This window comes from Pseudophryne corroboree, chromosome 1 (assembly GCF_028390025.1).
Source record: "Pseudophryne corroboree isolate aPseCor3 chromosome 1, aPseCor3.hap2, whole genome shotgun sequence".
Taxonomy (NCBI): domain Eukaryota; kingdom Metazoa; phylum Chordata; class Amphibia; order Anura; family Myobatrachidae; genus Pseudophryne; species Pseudophryne corroboree.
Genome location: NC_086444.1, coordinates 776,621,783 through 776,641,303, shown reverse-complemented (window position 1 = coordinate 776,641,303; position 19,521 = coordinate 776,621,783). Strand labels below are relative to the sequence as shown.

Sequence of the window (19,521 nt, the reverse complement as noted above, 5' to 3'; positions counted from 1 at the left end):
CTCAGCATAAATAGTGCTGCTGCAGCGTGGTCTGATACCCTGTCAGATAATATTAATACTCTAAGACAGGGATAATAGTTTGCTAACATAGAGCATATTAAAGACGTCGTCTTATATATAAAGGATGCACAGAGGGATATTTGCCGGCTGGCATCCAGAATTAATGCAATGTCCATTCTGCCAGGAGGGTATTAGAAACCCGGCAGTGGACAGGTGATGCTGCCTGTAAAAGGCACATGGAGATATTCTGCCTTATAAGGGTGAGGAATTGTTTGGGGATGGTCTCTGGGACCTCGTATCCACAGCAACAGCTGGGAAGAAAATTTTTTACCTCAGGTTTCCTCACAGCCTAAGAAAGCACCGTATTTTCAGGTACAGTCCTTTCGGCTTCAGAAAAGCAAGCTGGTCAAAGGCGCTTCCTTTCTGCACAGAGACAAGGGAAGAAGGAAAAAGCTGCACCAGCAGCCAGTTCCCAGGATCAAAAATCTTCCCCCGCTTCATCTGAGTCCACCGCATGACGCTGGGGCTCCACAGGTGGAGACAGGTGCGGTAGGGGCGTGTCTCGGGAACTTCAGGGACCAGTGGGCTTGCCCACAGGTGGATCCCTAGGTTCTGCAAATAGTATCACAGGGATACAGGCTGGAGTTCGAGGCGACTCCCCCTCGCCGTTACCTCACATCAGCCTTGCCTGCTGCCCTCGGAGAAAGGTAGTACTGGCGGCAATTCACAAGCTGTACTTCCAGCAGGTGAAATCAAGGTACCCCTCCTTCAACAAGGCCGGGGTTACTATTCCAAAATGTTGTGGTACCGAAACCAGACTGTTCGGTGAGACCCATTCTAAAATTGAAAGCCTTGAACACTTATATACGAAGGTTCAAGTTCGAAATGGAATCGCTCAGGGCGATTATTGCAAGCCTGGAGAATTTCATGGTATCACTGGACATCAAGGATGCTTACCTGCATGTCCCTATTTACCCTCTTCACCAGGAGTACCTCAAAATTGTGGTACAGGATTGTCATTACCAATTCCAGACGTTGCCGTTGGTCTGTCCCCGGCACCGAGGTATTTACCAAGGTAATGGCCGAAATAATTATCCCGTACTTGGACAATCTCCTTATAAAGGCGAGGTCCAGGGGGAGCAGTTGTTCGTCGGAGTAGCACTATCTCGGGAAGTGCTACAACAGCACGGCTGGATTCTGAATATTCCAAAGTCGCAGCTGGTTCCTACGACGCGTCTACTGTTCCTGGCTATGGTTCTGGACACAGAACAGGATAAAAAGGGTTTCTCCCGGAGGAGAAGTCCAAGGAGTTGTCGTCTCTAGACAGAGACCTCCTAATACGTATACAGGTGTCGGTGCATCAATGCACGCGAGCCCTGGGAAAGTTGGTAGCTTCTTACAAAGAAATTCCATTCGCCAGGTCCCATGCAAGGATTTTCCAGTGGGATCTGTTGGACATGTGGTCCGGGTCGCATCTTCAGATGCATCGACGGATAACCCTGTCTCCAAGGGCCAGGGTGTCGCTGTTGTGGTGGCTGCAGAGTGCTCATCTTCTAGGGGGCCGCAGATTCGGCATACAGGACTGGGTCCTGGTGACCACGGATGCCAGCCTTCGAGGCTGGGGGGCAGTCACACAGGGAAGAAACTTCCAAGGCTATGGAAAAGTAAGGAGACTTCTCTACACATAAATATTCTGGAACTAAGGGCCATTTACAATGCCCTAAGTCAGGCTAGACCCCTGCTTCAACACCGGCCGGTGCTGATCCAGTCAGACAACATCACGGCGGTCGCTCATGTAAACCGACAGGGCGGCCCAAGAAGCAGGATGGCGATGGCAGAAGCCACAAGGATTCTCCGATGGGCGGATAATCATGTGTTAGCACTGTCAGCAGTGTTCATTCCCGGAGTGGACAACTGAGAATCAGACTTTCTCAGCAGACACGACCTCCACCCGGGAGAGTGGGGACTTCATCCAGAAGTCTTCCAAATGATTGTACACCGTTGGGAAAGGCCACAGGTGGACATGATGGCGTCCCGCCTCAACTAAAAGTTACAAAGATATTGCGCCAGGTCAAGGACCCTCAGGCGATAGCTGTGGACGCTCTGGTAACACCGTGGGTGTACCAGTCGGTGTATGTGTTCCCTTCTCTGCCTCTCTTACCCAGGGTAATGAGAATAATAAGAAGGAGAGGAGTAAGAACTATACTCATTGTTCCGGGTGGGCCAAGAAGAGCTTGGTAACCAGAACTCCAAGAAATGATCTCAGAGGACCCATGGCCTCTGCCGCTCAGACAGGACTTGCTGCAGCAGGGGGCCTGTCTGTTCCAAGACGTACCGCGGCTGCGTTGGACGGCATGGCGGTTGAACGCCGGATCCTGAAGGAAAAGGGAATTCCGGAGGAAGTTATCCCTACGCTATTTAAAGCTAGGAAAGAAGTGAACGCTAACCATTATCACCGCATATGGCGGAAATATGTTGCGTACTGTGAGGCCAGGAAGGCCCCAAAGGAGAAATTTCAGCTAGGTCGATTTCTGCACTTCCTACAGTCAGAGGGGACTATGGGCCTACAATTGGGTTACATTAAGGTCCAGATTTCGGCTCTATCGATTTTCTTCCAAAATGGAACTGGCTTCACTGCCTGAAGTTCGGACTTTTGTTAAGGGAGTGCTGCATAGTCAGCCCCCGTTTGTGCCTCCAGTGGCACCGTGGGATCTCAACGTGGTGTTGGATTTCCTGAAGTCGCATTGGGTTGAGCCACTTAAATCCGTGGAGCTATAATACCTCACGTGGAAAGTGGTCATTCTGTGGGCCTTGGCGTCGGCCAGGCGTGTATCAGAATTGACAAAAGCCCTTATCTGTATTTTGTATGGGAAAGGCGAAATTGAGGACTCGTTCCCAATTCCTTCCTAAGGTGGTATCAGTTTTTCATGTGAACCAACCTATTGTGGTGCCTGCGGCTACTTGGGACTTGGAGGATTTCAAGTTACTGGACGTAGTCAGGGCCCTGAAAAGTATATGTTTCCAGGACAGCTGGAGTCAGGAAGACTGACTCGCTATTTATCCTGTATGCACCCAACAAGCTGGGTGCTCCTGCTTCTAAGCAGACGATTACTCGCTGGATCTGTAGCACGATTCAACTTGCATATTCTGCGGCTGGACTGCCGCACCCTAAATCTGTAAAAGCCCATTCCACGAGGAAAGTGGGCTGCTCTTGGGCGGCTGCCCGAGGGGTCTCGGCTTTACAACTTTGCCGAGCTGTTACTTGGTCGGGTTAAAACATTTTTGTAAGAGTCTACAAGTTTGATACCCTGGCTGAGGAGGACCTAGAGTTTGCTCATTCGGTGCTGCAGAGTCATCCGCACTCTCCTGCCCGTTTTGGGAGCTTTGGTATAATCCCCATGGTCCTTACGGAGTCCCAGCATCCACTTAGGACGTCGGAGAAAATAAGATTTTACTCACCGGTAAATCTATTTCTCGTAGTCCGTAGTGGATGCTGGGCGCCCATCCCAAGTGCGGATTGTCTGCAATACTTGTTTATAGTTATTGCCTAACTAAAGGGTTTTCTCTATCGTCCTAGTGGATGCTGGGGTTCCTGAAAGGACCATGGGGAATAGCGGCTCCGCAGGAGACAGGGCACAAAAGTAAAGCTTTCCGATCAGGTGGTGTGCACTGGCTCCTCCCCCTATGACCCTCCTCCAAGCCAGTTAGATTTTTGTGCCCGGCCGAGAAGGGTGCAATCTAGGTGGCTCTCCTAAAGAGCTGCTTAGAAAAGTTTAGCTTAGGTTTTTTATTTTACAGTGAGTCCTGCTGGCAACAGGATCACTGCAACGAGGGACTTAGGGGAGAAGAAGTGAACTCACCTGCGTGCAGGATGGATTGGCTTCTTGGCTACTGGACATCAGCTCCAGAGGGACGATCACAGGTACAGCCTGGATGGTCACCGGAGCCTTGCCGCCGGCCCCCTTGCAGATGCTGAAGTAAGAAGAGGTCCAGAATCGGCGGCAGAAGACTCCTCAGTCTTCTAAAGGTAGCGCACAGCACTGCAGCTGTGCGCCATTTTCCTCTCAGCACACTTCACACGGCAGTCACTGAGGGTGCAGGGCGCTGGGAGGGGGGCGCCCTGGGAGGCAAATGAATACCTATTTTGGCTAAAAATACCTCACATATAGCCTCCGGAGGCTATATGGAGATATTTAACCCCTGCCAGAATCCGTTAAGAGCGGGAGACGAGGCCGCCGAAAAAGGGGCGGGGCCTATCTCCTCAGCACACAGCGCCATTTTCCCTCACAGAAAGGCTGGAGGGAAGGCTCCCAGGCTCTCCCCTGCACTGCACTACAGAAACAGGGTTAAAACAGAGAGGGGGGGCACTAATTTGGCGTTAGAAATATATAAAAAAGATGCTATAAGGGAAAACACTTATATAAGGTTGTCCCTATATAATTATAGCGTTTTTGGTGTGTGCTGGTAAACTCTCCCTCTGTCTCTCCAAAGGGCTAGTGGGTCCTGTCCTCTATCAGAGCATTCCCTGTGTGTGTGCTGTGTGTCGGTACGTGTGTGTCGACATGTATGAGGACGATGTTGGTGAGGAGGCGGAGCAATTGCCTGTAATGGTGATGTCACTCTCTAGGGAGTCGACACCGGAATGGATGGCTTATTTAGGGAATTACGTGATAATGTCAACACGCTGCAAGGTCGGTTGACGACATGAGACGGCCGACAAACAATTAGTACCGGTCCAGACGTCTCAAAAACACCGTCAGGGGTTTTAAAACGCCCGTTTACTTTAGTCGGTCGACACAGACAGGGACACTGAATCCAGTGTCGACGGTGAATAAACAAACGTATTCCTTATTAGGGCCACACGTTAAAGGCAATGAAGGAGGTGTTACATATTTCTGATACTACAAGTACCACTAAAGAGGGTATTATGTGGGATGTGAAAAAACTACCGTAGTTTTTCCTGAATCAGATAAATTAAATAAAGTGTGTGATGATGCGTGGGTTCCCCCCGATAGAAAATTATGGGCGGTATACCCTTTCCCGCCAGAAGTTAGGGCGCGTTGGGAAACACCCCTTAGGGTGGATAAGGCGCTCACACGCTTATCAAAACAAGTGGCGGTACCGTCTATAGATAGGGCCGTCCTCAAGGACCAGCTGACAGGAGGCTGGAAAATATCATAAAGTATATACACACATACTGGTGTTATACTGCGACCAGCGATCGCCTCAGCCTGGATGTGCAGAGCTGGGGTGGCTTGGTCGGATTCCCTGACTAAAAATATTGATACCCTTGACAGGGACAGTATTTTATTGACTATAGAGCATTTAAAGGATGCATTTCTATATATGCGAGATGCACAGAGGGATATTTGCACTCTGGCATCAAGAGTAAATGCGATGTCCATATCTGCCAGAAGATGTTATGGACACGACAGTGGTCAGGTGATGCAGATTCCAAACGGCACAAAGGTGTATTGCCGTATAAAGGAAGAGTAGTTATTTGGGGTCGGTCCATCGGACCTGGTGGCCACGGCAACTGCTGGAAAATCCGCCGTTTTTACCCTAAGTCACATCTCTGCAGAAAAAGACACCGTCTTTTCAGCCTCAGTCCTTTCGTCCCTATAAGATCATATCTGCCCAGGGATAGAGGAAAGGGAAGAAGACTGCAGCAGGCAGCCCATTCCCAGGAACAGAAGCGTTCCACCGCTTCTGACAAGTTCTCAGCATGGCGCTGAGACCGTACAGGACCCCTGGATCCTACAAGTAGTATCCCAGGGGTACAGATTGGAATGTCGAGACGTTTCCCCTTCGCAGGCTCCTGAAGTCTGTTTTACCAAGGTCTCCCTCCGACAAGGAGGCAGTATGGGAAAAAATTCACAAGCTGTATTCCCAGCAGGTGATAATTAAATTACCCCTCCTACTACAAGAAAAAGGGTATTATTCCACACTATATTGTGGTACTGAAGCCAGAAGGCTAGGTGAGACTTATTCTAAAAAAATTTTTGAACACTTACAAAGGTTCAAATCAAGATGGAGTCACTCAGAGCAGTGATAACGAACCAGGAAGAAGGGGACTATATAGTGTCCCGGGACATCAGGGATGCTTACCTCTATGTCCCAAATTTGCCCTTCTCACTAAGGGTACCTCAGGTTCGTGGTGCAGAACTGTCACTATCAGTTTCAGACGCTGCCGTTTGGATTGTCCACGGCACCCCGGGTCTTTACCAAGGTAATGGCCGAAATGATGATTCTTCTTCGAAGAAAAGGCGTCTTAATTATCCCTTACTTGGACGATCTCCTGATAAGGGCATAGTCCAGGGAACAGTTGGAGGTCGGAGTAGCACTATCTCGGATACTGCTACAACAGCACGGGTGGATTCTAAATATTCCAAAATCGCAGCTGATCCCGACGACACGTCTGCTGTGCCTAGGGATGATTCTGGACACAGTCCAGAAAAAGGTGTTTCTCCCGGAAGAGAAAGCCAGGGAGTTATCCGAGCTAGTCAGGAACCTCCTAAAAACAGTGCATCATTGCACAAGGGTCCTGGTAAAAATGGTGGCTTCCTACGAAGCAATTCCATTCGGTAGATTTCACGCAAGAACTTTTCAGTGGGATCTGCTGGACAAATGGTCCGGATCGCATCTTCAGATGCATCAGCGGATAACCCTATATCCAAGGACAAGGGTGTCTCTCCTGTGGTGGTTATAGAGTGCTCATCTTCTAGAGGGCCGCAGATTCGGCATTCAGGATTGGATGCTGGTGACCACGGAGCCCAGCCCGAGAGGCTGGGGAGCAGTCACACAAGGAAAAAATTTCCAGGGAGTGTGATCAAGTCTGGAGACTTTTCTCCACATAAATATACTGGAGCTAAGGGTAAATTTATAATGCTCTAAGCTTAGCAAGACCTCTGCTTCAAGGTCAGCCGGTATTGATCCAGTGGGAAAAACATCACGGCAGTCGCCCACGTAAACAGACAGGGCGACACAAGAAGCAGGAGGGCAATGGCAAAAACTGCAAGGACTTTTCGCTGGGCGGAAAATCATGTGATAGCACTGTCAGCAGTGTTTCATCCCGGGAATGGAAACTGGGAAGCAGACTTCCTCAGCAGGCACGACCTCCACCCGGGAGAGTGGAAACTTCATCGGGAAGTTTTTTCCACATGATTGTAAACCGTTGGGAAATACCAAAGGTGGACATGATGGCGTCCCGTCTGAACAAAAAACGGGACAGGTATTGCGCCAGGTCAAGAGACCCTTAGGCAATAGCTGTGGACGTTCTGGTAACACCGTGGGTGTACCAGTCGGTGTATGTGTTCCCTCCTCTGCTTCTCATACCTAAGGTGCTGAGAATTATAAGACGTAGAGGAGTAAGAACTATACTCATGGCTCCGGATTGGCCAAGAAGGACTTGGTACCCGGAACTTCAAGAGATGCTTACAGAGGTCTTATGGCCTCTGCCGCTAAGAAGGGACTTGCTTCAGCAAGTACCATGTCTGTTCCAAGACTTACCGCAGCTGCGTTTGTCGGCATGGCGGTGGAAAGCCGGATCCTAAGGGAAAAAGGCATTCCGGAAGAGGTCATTCCTACCCTGGTCAAAGCCAGAAAGGAGGTGACCGCACAACATTATCACCACATGTGGCGAAAATATGTTGCGTGGTGTGAGGCCAGGAAGGCCCCACAAAGAAATTTCAACTCGGTCGTTTCCTGCATTTCCTGCAAACAGGAGTGTCTATGGGCCTCAAATTGGGGTCCATTAAGGTTCAAATTTCGGCCCTGTCGATTTTCTTCCAGAAAGAATTGGCTTCAGTTCCTGAAGTCCAGAAGTTTGTCAAGGGAGTATTGCATATACAACCCCCTTTTGTGCCTCCAGTGGCACTGTGGGATCTCAACGTAGTTCTGGGATTCCTCAAATCACATTGGTTTAAAACCAGTCAAATCTGTGGATTTGAAGCATCTCACATGAAAAGTGACCATGCTCTTGGCCCTGGCCTGGACCAGGCGAGTGTCAAATTGGTGGTTTTTTCTCAAAAAAGCCCATATCTGTTTGTCCATTCGGACAGGGCAGAGCTGCGGACTCGTCCCCAGTTCTCTCCCTAAGGTGGTGTCAGTGTTTCACCTGAACCAGCTTATTGTGGTGCCTTGCACCTACTAGGGACTTGGAGGACTCCAAGTTGCTAGATGTTGTCAGGGCCCTGAAAATATGTTCCAGGACGGCTGGAGTCAGGAAAACTGACTTGCTGTTATCCTGTATGCACCCAACAAACTGGGTGCTCTTGCTTCTAAGCAGACTATTGCTAGTTGGATGTGTAATACAATTCAGCTTGCACATTCTGTGGCAGGCCTGCCACAGCCAAAATATGTAAATGCCCATTCCACAAGGAAGGTGGGCTCATCTTGGGCGGCTGCCCGAGGGGTCTCGGCTTTACAACCTTGCCGAGCAGCTACTTGGTCAGGGGCAAACACGTTTGCTAAATTCTACAAATTTGATACCCTGGCTAAGGAGGACCTGGAGTTCTCTCATTCGGTGCTGCAGAGTCATCCGCATTCTCCCGCCCGTTTGGGAGCTTTGGTATAATCCCCATGGTCCTTTCAGGAACCCCAGCATCCACTAGGACGATAGAGAAAATAAGAATTTACTTACCGATAATTCTATTTCTCGGAGTCCGTAGTGGATGCTGGGCGCCCATCCCAAGTGCGGATTATCTGCAATACTTGTACATAGTTACAAAAATCGGGTTATTATTGTTGTGAGCCATCTTTTCAGAGGCTCCGCTGTTATCATACTGTTAACTGGGTTTAGATCACAAGTTGTACGGTGTGATTGGTGTGGCTGGTATGAGTCTTACCCGGGATTCAAAATTCCTCCCTTATTGTGTACGCTCGTCCGGGCACAGTACCTAACTGGCTTGGAGGAGGGTCATAGGGGGAGGAGCCAGTGCACACCACCTGATCGGAAAGCTTTACTTTTGTGCCCTGTCTCCTGCGGAGCCGCTATTCCCCATGGTCCTTTCAGGAACCCCAGCATCCACTACGGACTCCGAGAAATAGAATTATCGGTAAGTAAATTCTTATTATTGTTGAGCCATCTGTTGAGAGGCTCAGTTATATTTCATACTGTTAACTGGGTATAGTATCACGAGTTATACGGTGTGATTGGTGTGGCTGGTATGAGTCTTACCCGGGATTCAAAATCCTTCCTTATTGTGTCAGCTCTTCCGGGCACAGTATCCTAACTGAGGTCTGGAGGAGGGTCTTAGTGGGAGGAGCCAGTGCACACCAGGTAGCCCTAAAGCTTTCTTTAGTTGTGCCCAGTCTCCTGCGGAGCCGCTAATCCCCATGGTCCTTACGGAGTCCCAGCATCCACTACGGACTACGAGAAATAGATTTACCGGTGAGTAAAATCTTATTTTTCATAGTTATTCTTATGTACATGGGCACTCGCCACTAAAAATATCAACTGCATGGTTCCAGAATGAAAGGATTATATATCCCCAGGAACAGATTGCAATAAACATTACTTTTAGTTGCAGAAGAGACCTTTTGGATCTAGTGACTAATTCAGATCTGATCGTAGCAGCAAATTTGTTCGCTAAAGGGCAAAACCATGTGCACTGTGTAGGGCAGATATATCGTACAGAGAGTGTTAGATTTGGGCGAGTTATTTTTGTTTCTGTGCAGGGTAAATACTGGCTGCTTTATTTTTTACACTGCAATTTTTAGATTTCAGTTTGAACACACCACACCCAAATCTAAAGGGCCGTATTCACGGCCCGATTTGGGGAGAGATGAGTGCTAAGCGAACCGCTCGGCACACATCTCTCCCCCCGCTCAGCACAGCACGATGTGTGCTGAGCGTGCGGGGGGAGACAGGGGGGCCGCTCATTTCACCCAGCGGGAGAAATTAGCGACCTGCTAGGTTGAGCCTGCATGCAGGCCAATCTGGATAGCGCATCGCTATCGCTGTGGGGGGTACACACTGAGAGATCATGCTTAAAATCATAGTTAAATTGCTTAGATTTTAAGCAGCGATCGCTCCGTGAGTACCCCCCCTTACTGTATCTCTTACATGTTTTATATCTGGCCCCCCTGCAGTGCACATGGTTTTGCCCATTAGCTAACAAATTTGCTACTGCAATCAGGTCTGAATTAGGCCCCTAGTGTGAACTTATCTCGAGCTATGTATATCTGAAACGTGCCTTTTGCAGTAAAATAAGTTAATGTTTGAGTGCTGCCTATTGAATATATACGGTACATAATCTCCTCATAGTGCACTTAGAATTATAATTTCTCTGACGTCCTAGTGGATGCTGGGGACTCCGTAAAGACCATGGGGAATAGCGGCTCCGCAGGAGACTGGGCACAGCTAAGAAAGATTTAGGACTACCTGGTGTGCACTGGCTCCTCCCACTATGACCCTCCTCCAGACCTAAGTTAGAATCCTGTGCCCGGCTGAGCTGGATGCACACTAGGGGCTCTCCTGAGCTCCTAGAGAGAAAGTATATTTTAGGTTTTTTATTTTACAGTGAGATCTGCTGGCAACAGACTCACTGCAGCGAGGGACTAAGGGGAGAAGAAGCGAACCTACCTAACTGGTGGTAGCTTGGGCTTCTTAGGCTACTGGACACCATTAGCTCCAGAGGGATCGACCGCATGGAACCGGCCATTGATGTTCGGTCCCAGAGCCGCGCTGCCGGCCCCCTTACAGAGCCAGAAGCAAGAAGAGTCCGGAAAATCGGCGGCAGAAGACATCAGTCTTCACCAAGGTAGCGCACAGCACTGCAGCTGTGCGCCATTGCTCCTCATACACACTTCACACTCCGGTCACTGAGGGTGCAGGGCGCTGGGGGGGGGCGCCCTGAGCAGCAATAAAAACACCTTGGCTGGCAAATATATCACAATATATAGCCCCAGAGGCTATATATGTGATAAATACCCCTGCCAGAATCCATAAAAAAGCGGGAGAAAGTCTGCCGAAAAAGGGGCGGGGCTATCTCCCTCAGCACACTGGCGCCATTTTCTCTTCACAGTGCAGCTGGAAGACAGCTCCCCAGGCTCTCCCCTGTAGTTTTTAGGCTCAAAGGGTTAAAAAGAGAGGGGGGGCACTAAATTTAGGCGCAATATTGTTTATACAAGCAGCTATTGGGGGAAAAATCACTCAGTTATAGTGTTAATCCCTGCATTACATAGCGCTCTGGTGTGTGCTGGCATACTCTCTCTGTCTCCCCAAAGGACTTTGTGGGGTCCTGTCCTCAGTCAGAGCATTCCCTGTGTGTGTGCTGTGTCGGTACGGCTGTGTCGACATGTGGGATGAGGAAGGTTACGTGGAGGTGGAGCAGAGGCCGATAAATGGGATGTCGTCCCCTATGGGGCCGACACCAGAGTGGATGGATAGGTGGAAGGTATTAACCGACAATGTCAACTCCTTACAAGGCTGGATGACGTAAAACAGCTGTGGGACAGCCGGCTTCTCAGCCCGCGCCTGCCCAGGCGTCTCAAAGGCCATCAGGGGCTCAAAAAAGCGCCCGTTACCTCAGATGGCAGACACAGATGTCGACACGGAGTCTGACTCCAGTGTCGACGAGGTTGAGACATATACACAATCCACTAGGAACATACGTTACATGATCTCGGCAATGAAAAATGTGTTACGCATTTCTGACATGAACCCAAGTACCACATAAAAGGGGTTTTATTATTGGGGAGAAAAAGCAGCCAGTGTTTTGTTCCCCCATCAGATGAATGAATGAAGTGTGTAAAGTAGCGTGGGTTCCCCCAATAAGAAACTGGTAATTTCTAAAAAGTTACTGATGGCGTACCCTTTCCCGCCAGAGGATAGGTCACGTTGGGAGATATCCCTTAGGGTGGATAAGGCGCTCACACGTTTGTCAAAAAAGGTGGCACTGCCGTCTTAGGATACGGCCACCTTGAAGGAGCCTGCTGATAAAAAGCAGGAGGCTATCCTGAAGTCTGTATATACACACTCAGGTTATATACTGAGACCTGCAATTGCCTCAGCATAAATAGTGCTGCTGCAGCGTGGTCGGATACCCTGTCAGATAGTATTAATACTCTAAGACAGGGATAATAGTTTGCTAACATAGAGCATATTAAAGACGTCGTCTTATATATAAAGGATGCACAGAGGGAGATTTGCCGGCTGGCATCCAGAATTAATGCAATGTCCATTCTGCCAGGAGGGTTTTAGAAACCCGGCAGTGGACAGGTGATGCTGCCTATAAAAGGCACATGGAGATTCTGCCTTATAAGGGTGAGGAATTGTTTGGGGATGGTCTCTGGGACCTCGTATCCACAGCAACAGCTGGGAAGAAATTTTTTTTACCTCAGGTTTCCTCACAGCCTAAGAAAGCACCGTATTTTCAGGTACAGTCCTTTCGGCTTCAGAAAAGCAAGCGTGTCAAAGGCGCTTCCTTTCTGCACAGAGACAAGGGAAGAAGGAAAAAGCTGCACCAGCAGCCAGTTCCCAGGATCAAAAATCTTCCCCCGCTCCCTTTGAGTCCACCGCTTGACGTTGGGGCTCCACAGGTGGAGACAGGTGCGGTAGGGGCGCGTCTCGGGAACTTCAGGGACCAGTGGGTTTGCCCACAGGTGGATCCCTAGGTTCTGCAAATAGTATCACAGGGATACAGGCTGGAGTTCGAGGCGACTCCCCCTCGCCATTACCTCACCTCAGCCTTGCCTGCTGCCCTCGGAGAAAGGTAGTACTGGCGGCAATTCACAAGCTGCACTTCCAGCAGGTGAAATCAAGGTACCCCTCCTTCAACAAGGCCGGGGTTACTATTCCAAAATGTTGTGGTACCGAAACCAGACGGTTCGGTGAGACCCATTCTAAAATTGAAAGCCTTGAACACTTATATACGAAGGTTCGAGTTCGAAATGGAATCGCTCAGGGCGATTATTGCAAGCCTGGAGAATTTCATGGTATCACTGGACATCAAGGATGCTTACCTGCATGTCCCTATTTACCCTCTTCACCAGGAGTACCTCAAAATTGTGGCACAGGATTGTCATTACCAATTCCAGACGTTGCCGTTGGTCTGTCCCCGGCACAGAGGTATTTACCAAGGTAATGGCCGAAATAATTATCCCGTACTTGGACGATCTCCTTATAAAGGCGAGGTCCAGGGAGCAGTTGTTCGGCGGAGTAGCACTATCTCGGGAAGTGCTACAACAGCACGGCTGGATTCTGAATATTCCAAAGTCGCAGCTGGTTCCTACGACGCGTCTACTGTTCCTGAGTATGGTTCTGGACACAGAACAGGATAAAAAGGGTTTCTCCCGGAGGAGAAGTCCAAGGAGTTGTCGTCTCTAGACAGAGACCTCCTAATACGTATACAGGTGTCGGTGCATCAATGCACGCGAGCCCTGGGAAGGATGGTAGCTTCTTACGAAGAAATTCCATTCGCCAGGTCCTATACAAGGATTTTCCAGTTGGACATGTGGTCCGGGTCGCATCTTCAGATGCATCGGCGGATAACCCTGTCTCCAAGGGCCAGGGTGACGCTGTTGTGGTGGCTGCAGAGTGCTCATCTTCTAGTGGGCCGCAGATTCGGCATACAGGACTGGGTCCTGGTGACCACGGATGCCAGCCTTCGAGGCTGGGGGGCAGTCACACAGGGAAGAAACTTCCAAGGCTATGGAAAAGTCAGGAGACTTCCCTACACATAAATATTCTGGAACTAAGGGCCATTTACAATGCCCTAAGTCAGGCTAGACCCCTGCTTCAACACCGGCCGGTGCTGATCCAGTCAGACAACATCACGGCGGTCGTTCATGTAGACGACAGGGCGGCACAAGAAGCAGGATGGCGATGGCAGAAGCCACAAGGATTCTCCGATGGGCGGAAAATCATGTGTTAGCACTGTCAGCAGTGTTCATTCCCGGAGTGGACAACTGAGAATCAGACTTTTTCAGAAGACACGACCTCCACCCGGGAGAGTGGGGACTTCATCCAGAAGTCTTCCAAATGATTGTACACCGTTGGGAAAGGCCACAGGTGGACATGATGGCGTCCCGCCTCAACTAAAAGTTACAAAGATATTGCGCCAGGTCAAGGACCCTCAGGCGATAGCTGTGGACGCTCTGGTAACACCGTGGGTGTACCAGTCGGTGTATGTGTTCCCTTCTCTGCCTCTCTTACCCAGGGTAATGAGAATAATAAGAAGGAGAGGAGTAAGAACTATACTCATTGTTCCGGGTGGGCCAAGAAGAGCTTGGTAACCAGAACTCCAAGAAATGATCTCAGAGGACCCATGGCCTCTGCCGCTCAGACAGGACCTGCTGCAGCAGGGGGCCTGTCTGTTCCAAGACGTACCGCGGCTGCGTTGGACGGCATGGCGGTTGAACGCCGGATCCTGAAGGAAAAGGGAATTCCGGAGGAAGTTATCCCTACGCTATTTAAAGCTAGGAAAGAAGTGAACGCTAACCATTATCACCGCATATGGCGGAAATATGTTGCGTACTGTGAGGCCAGGAAGGCCCCAAAGGAGAAATTTCAGCTAGGTCGATTTCTGCACCTCCTACAGTCAGAGGTGACTATGGGCCTACAATTGGGTTACATTAAGGTCCAGATTTCGGCTCTATCGATTTTCTTCCAAAATGGAACTGGCTTCACTGCCTGAAGTTCGGACTTTTGTTAAGGGAGTGCTGCATAGTCAGCCCCCGTTTGTGCCTCCAGTGGCACCGTGGGATCTCAACGTGGTGTTGGATTTCCTGAAGTCGCATTGGGTTGAGCCACTTAAATCCGTGGAGCTATAATACCTCACGTGGAAAGTGGTCATTCTGTGGGCCTTGGCGTCGGCCAGGCGTGTATCAGAATTGACAAAAGCCCTTATCTGTATTTTATATGGGAAAGGCGAAATTGAGGACTCGTTCCCAATTCCTTCCTAAGGTGGTATCAGTTTTTCATGTGAACCAACCTATTGTGGTGCCTGCGGCTCCTTGGGACTTGGAGGATTTCAAGTTACTGGACGTAGTCAGGGCCCTGAAAAGTATATGTTTCCAGGACAGTTGGAGTCAGGAAGACTGACTCGCTATTTATCCTGTATGCACCCAACAAGCTGGGTGCTCCTGCTTCTAAGCAGACGATTGCTCGCTGGATCTGTAGCACGATTCAACTTGCAGATTCTGCGGCTGGACTGCCGCACCCTAAATCTGTAAAAGCCCATTCCACGAGGAAAGTGGGCTCTTCTTGGGCGGCTGCCCGAGGGGTCTCGGCTTTACAACTTTGCCGAGCTGCTACTTAGTCAGGGGCAAACACGTTTGCAAAATTCTACAGGTTTGATACCCTGGCTGAGGAGGACCTTGAGTTCTCTCATTCGGTGCTGCAGAGTCATCCGCACTCTCCCGCCCGTTTGGGAGCTTTGGTATAATCCCCATGGTCCTTACGGAGTCCCCAGCATCCACTAGGACGTCAGAGAAAATAAGATTTTACTCACCGGTAAATCTATTTCTCGTAGTCCGTAGTGGATGCTGGGCGCCCGTCCCAAGTGCGGACTGTCTGCAATACTTGTATATAGTTATCGTTAACTAAAAGTGTTATTGTTGAGCCATCTGTTGAGAGGCTCTGTTATGTTCATACTGTTAACTGGGTATCATATCACGAGTTATACGGTGTGATTGGTGTGGCTGGTATGAGTCTTACCCGGGATTCAAAATCCTTCCTTATTGTGTCAGCTCTTCCGGGCACAGTATCCTAACTGAGGTCTGGAGGAGGGTCATAGTGGGAGGAGCCAGTGCACACCAGGTAGTCCTAAATCTTTCTTAGCTGTGCCCAGTCTCCTGCGGAGCCGCTATTCCCCATGGTCCTTACGGAGTCCCCAGCATCCACTACGGACTACGAGAAATAGATTTACCGGTGAGTAAAATCTTATTTTTCCATTTGGTACAGGTTTTTAATTTGTATACTCTTTTTAGGAAATTGTCAATCCTCAAGAAGAAGAGAAAACAGAGACTAGTCAGGAGATTGTGAACCCTGAGCACTACATTAAACATCCACTACAGAACAGGTAAAGTAGTACACCAGAACTCCTCATCTTTTCTTTTGAAACTGTGCAGACACAAAAGGCTGGCTAGAGATGAAATGAATATAATGTATAAACTATTACACATGTAGTTTTTGAAAGCATTCTTACTCTGCAGCATTTTTTCCCCACACCTGGCTAACACGCTTGCACAGTACTGTAAAATAGATGGATATATATATATATATATATATATATATATATTATTTTTTTTACACACTATATCTATCTATCTATATATATATATATATATATATATATATATATATATCTCTTTATATATATATATATATATATATATATATATATATATCTCTCTATCTATATATATCTCTATCTATATATATACAGAGAGAGTCGCACTCACGTGTAATACTGGAACAACAGCTGGGGTGTCTTCCACGAAAACCCTCCAGGGGATCCACTTGTAGATACAAAAAAATGGAGCACTCACCAGTCTTTTCTTAATGAGATATTTAGCAAAAGTTTATTGCCCAGACAGCATACATGACTGTGTAACACAGTCCATTATAGTTATCCAGAGGTAAGCTCAAACGTTTTCGGTCATAGCAGACCGTCATCAGGAGACATAAACATCATTTAACAGCCGTCCTGCCATCATACAGAGATACCATCAGCCTATCTGACCTTGCCTCACCGGCCCCTTATCTACCCACCATTCAATTATCGACGCCCAAATGACGTCACAGTATGGGCGGGATTAGCCCATTTCATTCAAAAGTGCTCTAGTGCATATCAGATCATGCTTTAAAATCCGCTGCGATCCCCTCAGTGCTACTTATACCAGGGTTGGCGTGATTAACCCCCACATCTTATATAACAGCCACTGACTGTCCCTAAATACATACCTAAATCACCTCCGTATCCACTACTGGTTGCCAAGCAACCATAAGCCGGGCCATCCCACCTTCATCATCTCCCAGTAATGGTCGAGGTGCCCGCCCCCGGAAGTGACATAACGGAGCAGTTGCCACGCAACAGCCCAGTCTCATCCGGTTAAGTCTATCACATACTTAAAGATGACGTCTTTCCAGGGGTTACCAAGCAACGCTTGGATACTTCCCCTGCTGCGATCTCCATGGGCGGAGATATTACTAGGACAATTGGTTGCCATGCAACCACCATTCAGCGTCCCTGGCCGCATTGACGGCAAAGATTCCATTGCCCTTGTTTATATATTATTCATGGACAAATAGTACAGATTATTTTATAACCTGGGAGCCAATCCTAGTGGAGGAGAATCGAGTATGTATATAGGGGATGAGATAACATAATAAAGTCCTGGCAAGTTAAACACGCAACCCAAGGTTTTTATAATTAAGGGTAACCTGTAGGTAGTAGGAGCCGGTGAGGTATGGAGGATAATAAATCATATGACAACACACCTAAACTAAATATACATACATATAAAGAGACATAAAGAAATACATACACTAACCAAAATAATATATATATAATAGCAAAAAAATTTACAAAAAACTATTTTTTAGAAAAAAACTTTTTTATATATATGTGCTAAAAAATACCTATATTTATAACAAAAGCGCATTGATCCCAAAGGGCCCAAGTCCCTTATCTAAGAAAAATACCCAAAGGGTTATTCTCATTAAGCCCATTTGGGGCCAATGTTCCCAATTTGAAAATCCATCTTGCCTCCAGTTTTTTCAAAATGAGTGTACGGTCTCCACCTCTCGCAGGTTCCGGGACCCAGTCTATGATCCGGCATCTAAGTGTTGATACTTGATGTCCCATTTTGAGGAAGTGTTGTGCAACTGGTTTATCAGTTCTACCAGAGGTGATCGCTTGGTTAATTGAACTCCTGTGGTTTGCCATACGTTCTCTAAATGTGCAGGTCGTCATTCCAACGTATGCTAGTCCGCATGGACATAATAGCATATAGACCACAAAGCTCAACCTACAATGGAGCTTATATCGAATCTTGATCATTCTACCATTGTGTGGGTGCGGGAAAGAAGTGCCCGGCAACAACGAGCGGCACGTCGTGCACCCCACACATCTGAAGCACCCCGGTTTCATGGTATTTAACCACGTGACGTTTTCCTTCGCCACCAGAGATCGAGCAGGTTGCATCAGGATCTGCTTCAGATTTCTGCCACGCCTATATGCCATCATGGGTGGATTATCAAGAGTCCCTTGAAACTTTGGGTCAGACTTGAGTAGCGGCCAATGCTTTTTAATTGATTTAGAGATCACAGGAGCCATGTCATCGTATTGTGTCACGAATATCATACGATTCTGTTTGCAATCACGTTTCTGATATAGTCTCATCCTAGCTTTAGTGAGACAATTCTCCACAACTCTCCTCGTATATCCCCTCTCGAGGAACCGTTCCTTCATTTGTGTAATTTGAGCTTCCGCTGTATCAGAATTTGTATTGTTACGGAGAACCCTCATGAACTGGGATACAGGAAGACTTGCTTTGAGGGTGGGTGGGTGCTTACTGGTCGCCTGCAAGAAGGTATTTCTGTCCGTTTCCTTTCTGTATAGCGTAGACCCCAGCTTTGTTCCATTCCGAAATATAGTTACGTCCAGAAAATTAATGGAGTCACACTCACATGTTCCAGTAAAACGGACTGTCGAATCCAGGGCATTAAGTTCATTCAACATTGAATGAAATTCCTCCTTGGTGCCGCTCCACAGCAAAAATACGTCATCTATGAATCTCCTATAATAAGTAATCTTATTCCCATATCTAGGATAAATATTAGTTGATTCATAGTCATGCATGAAAATACCTGCATACATCGGGGCCACATTAGACCCCATAGCGGTCCCTGAGCATTGGATGTAATAATCACCCTGATATGAAAAATGATTATGGACCAAAATTAACTCCAATAGCTCAAGGATAAATTCACATGGAAGATGCATGTTACCATGTGATATCATCAATTTCCTGACTGCCTCAATCCCTTCGGTATGAGGAATAATGGTATATAAAGATGAAACATCAAGTGTTGCAAACAATATATTTTCACTAAGATCCCCAATTGCCAGGATATTATTCAAAAAATCACTTGTATCACGAAGATAACTGGGTATCTGGGGAATAAGTTCCTGTAAGAAACTATCAACAAATATGGCAAGCGGCTGTAGTAGAGAACCCCTGGCAGAGATGATTGGTCTGCCAGGGGGGTCCACCAGAGACTTGTGGACCTTAGGCAGAGTATATATCAATGGACATATCGGAAAATCCACTTTCAAATATAAAGCAATCTGTTCAGTAAGCCAACCGTTATGTGTAGCCATATCAATAATATTATCCACCCGTCTTTTAATCCCTGGCATGGGATTCATAGTACATTTGACATAAGTAGTCACATCCGACAGTTGCCGCCTAATTTCCCTATCATAGTCTACTGCATTTTGTAGTACAATAGCCCCGCCCTTATCTGCGGGGCGAATAACGATAGAATCATTATCTCTTAGGGATTTAAGG

The 19,521-nt window shown here is 47.9% G+C and overlaps 1 protein-coding gene across 1 annotated transcript in view; it reads left to right on the top strand.

Annotated features, from left to right (window-relative positions):
- The window catches only part of EIF4E (eukaryotic translation initiation factor 4E), a 219,534-nt gene that overhangs the window by 83,564 nt on the left and 116,449 nt on the right, over positions 1–19,521 (top strand). The window contains exon 2 of the mRNA XM_063917731.1: positions 15,934–16,025. Coding sequence (XP_063773801.1) covers positions 15,934–16,025 — 92 coding nt within the window. The remainder of the gene's footprint in view (positions 1–15,933; positions 16,026–19,521) is intronic.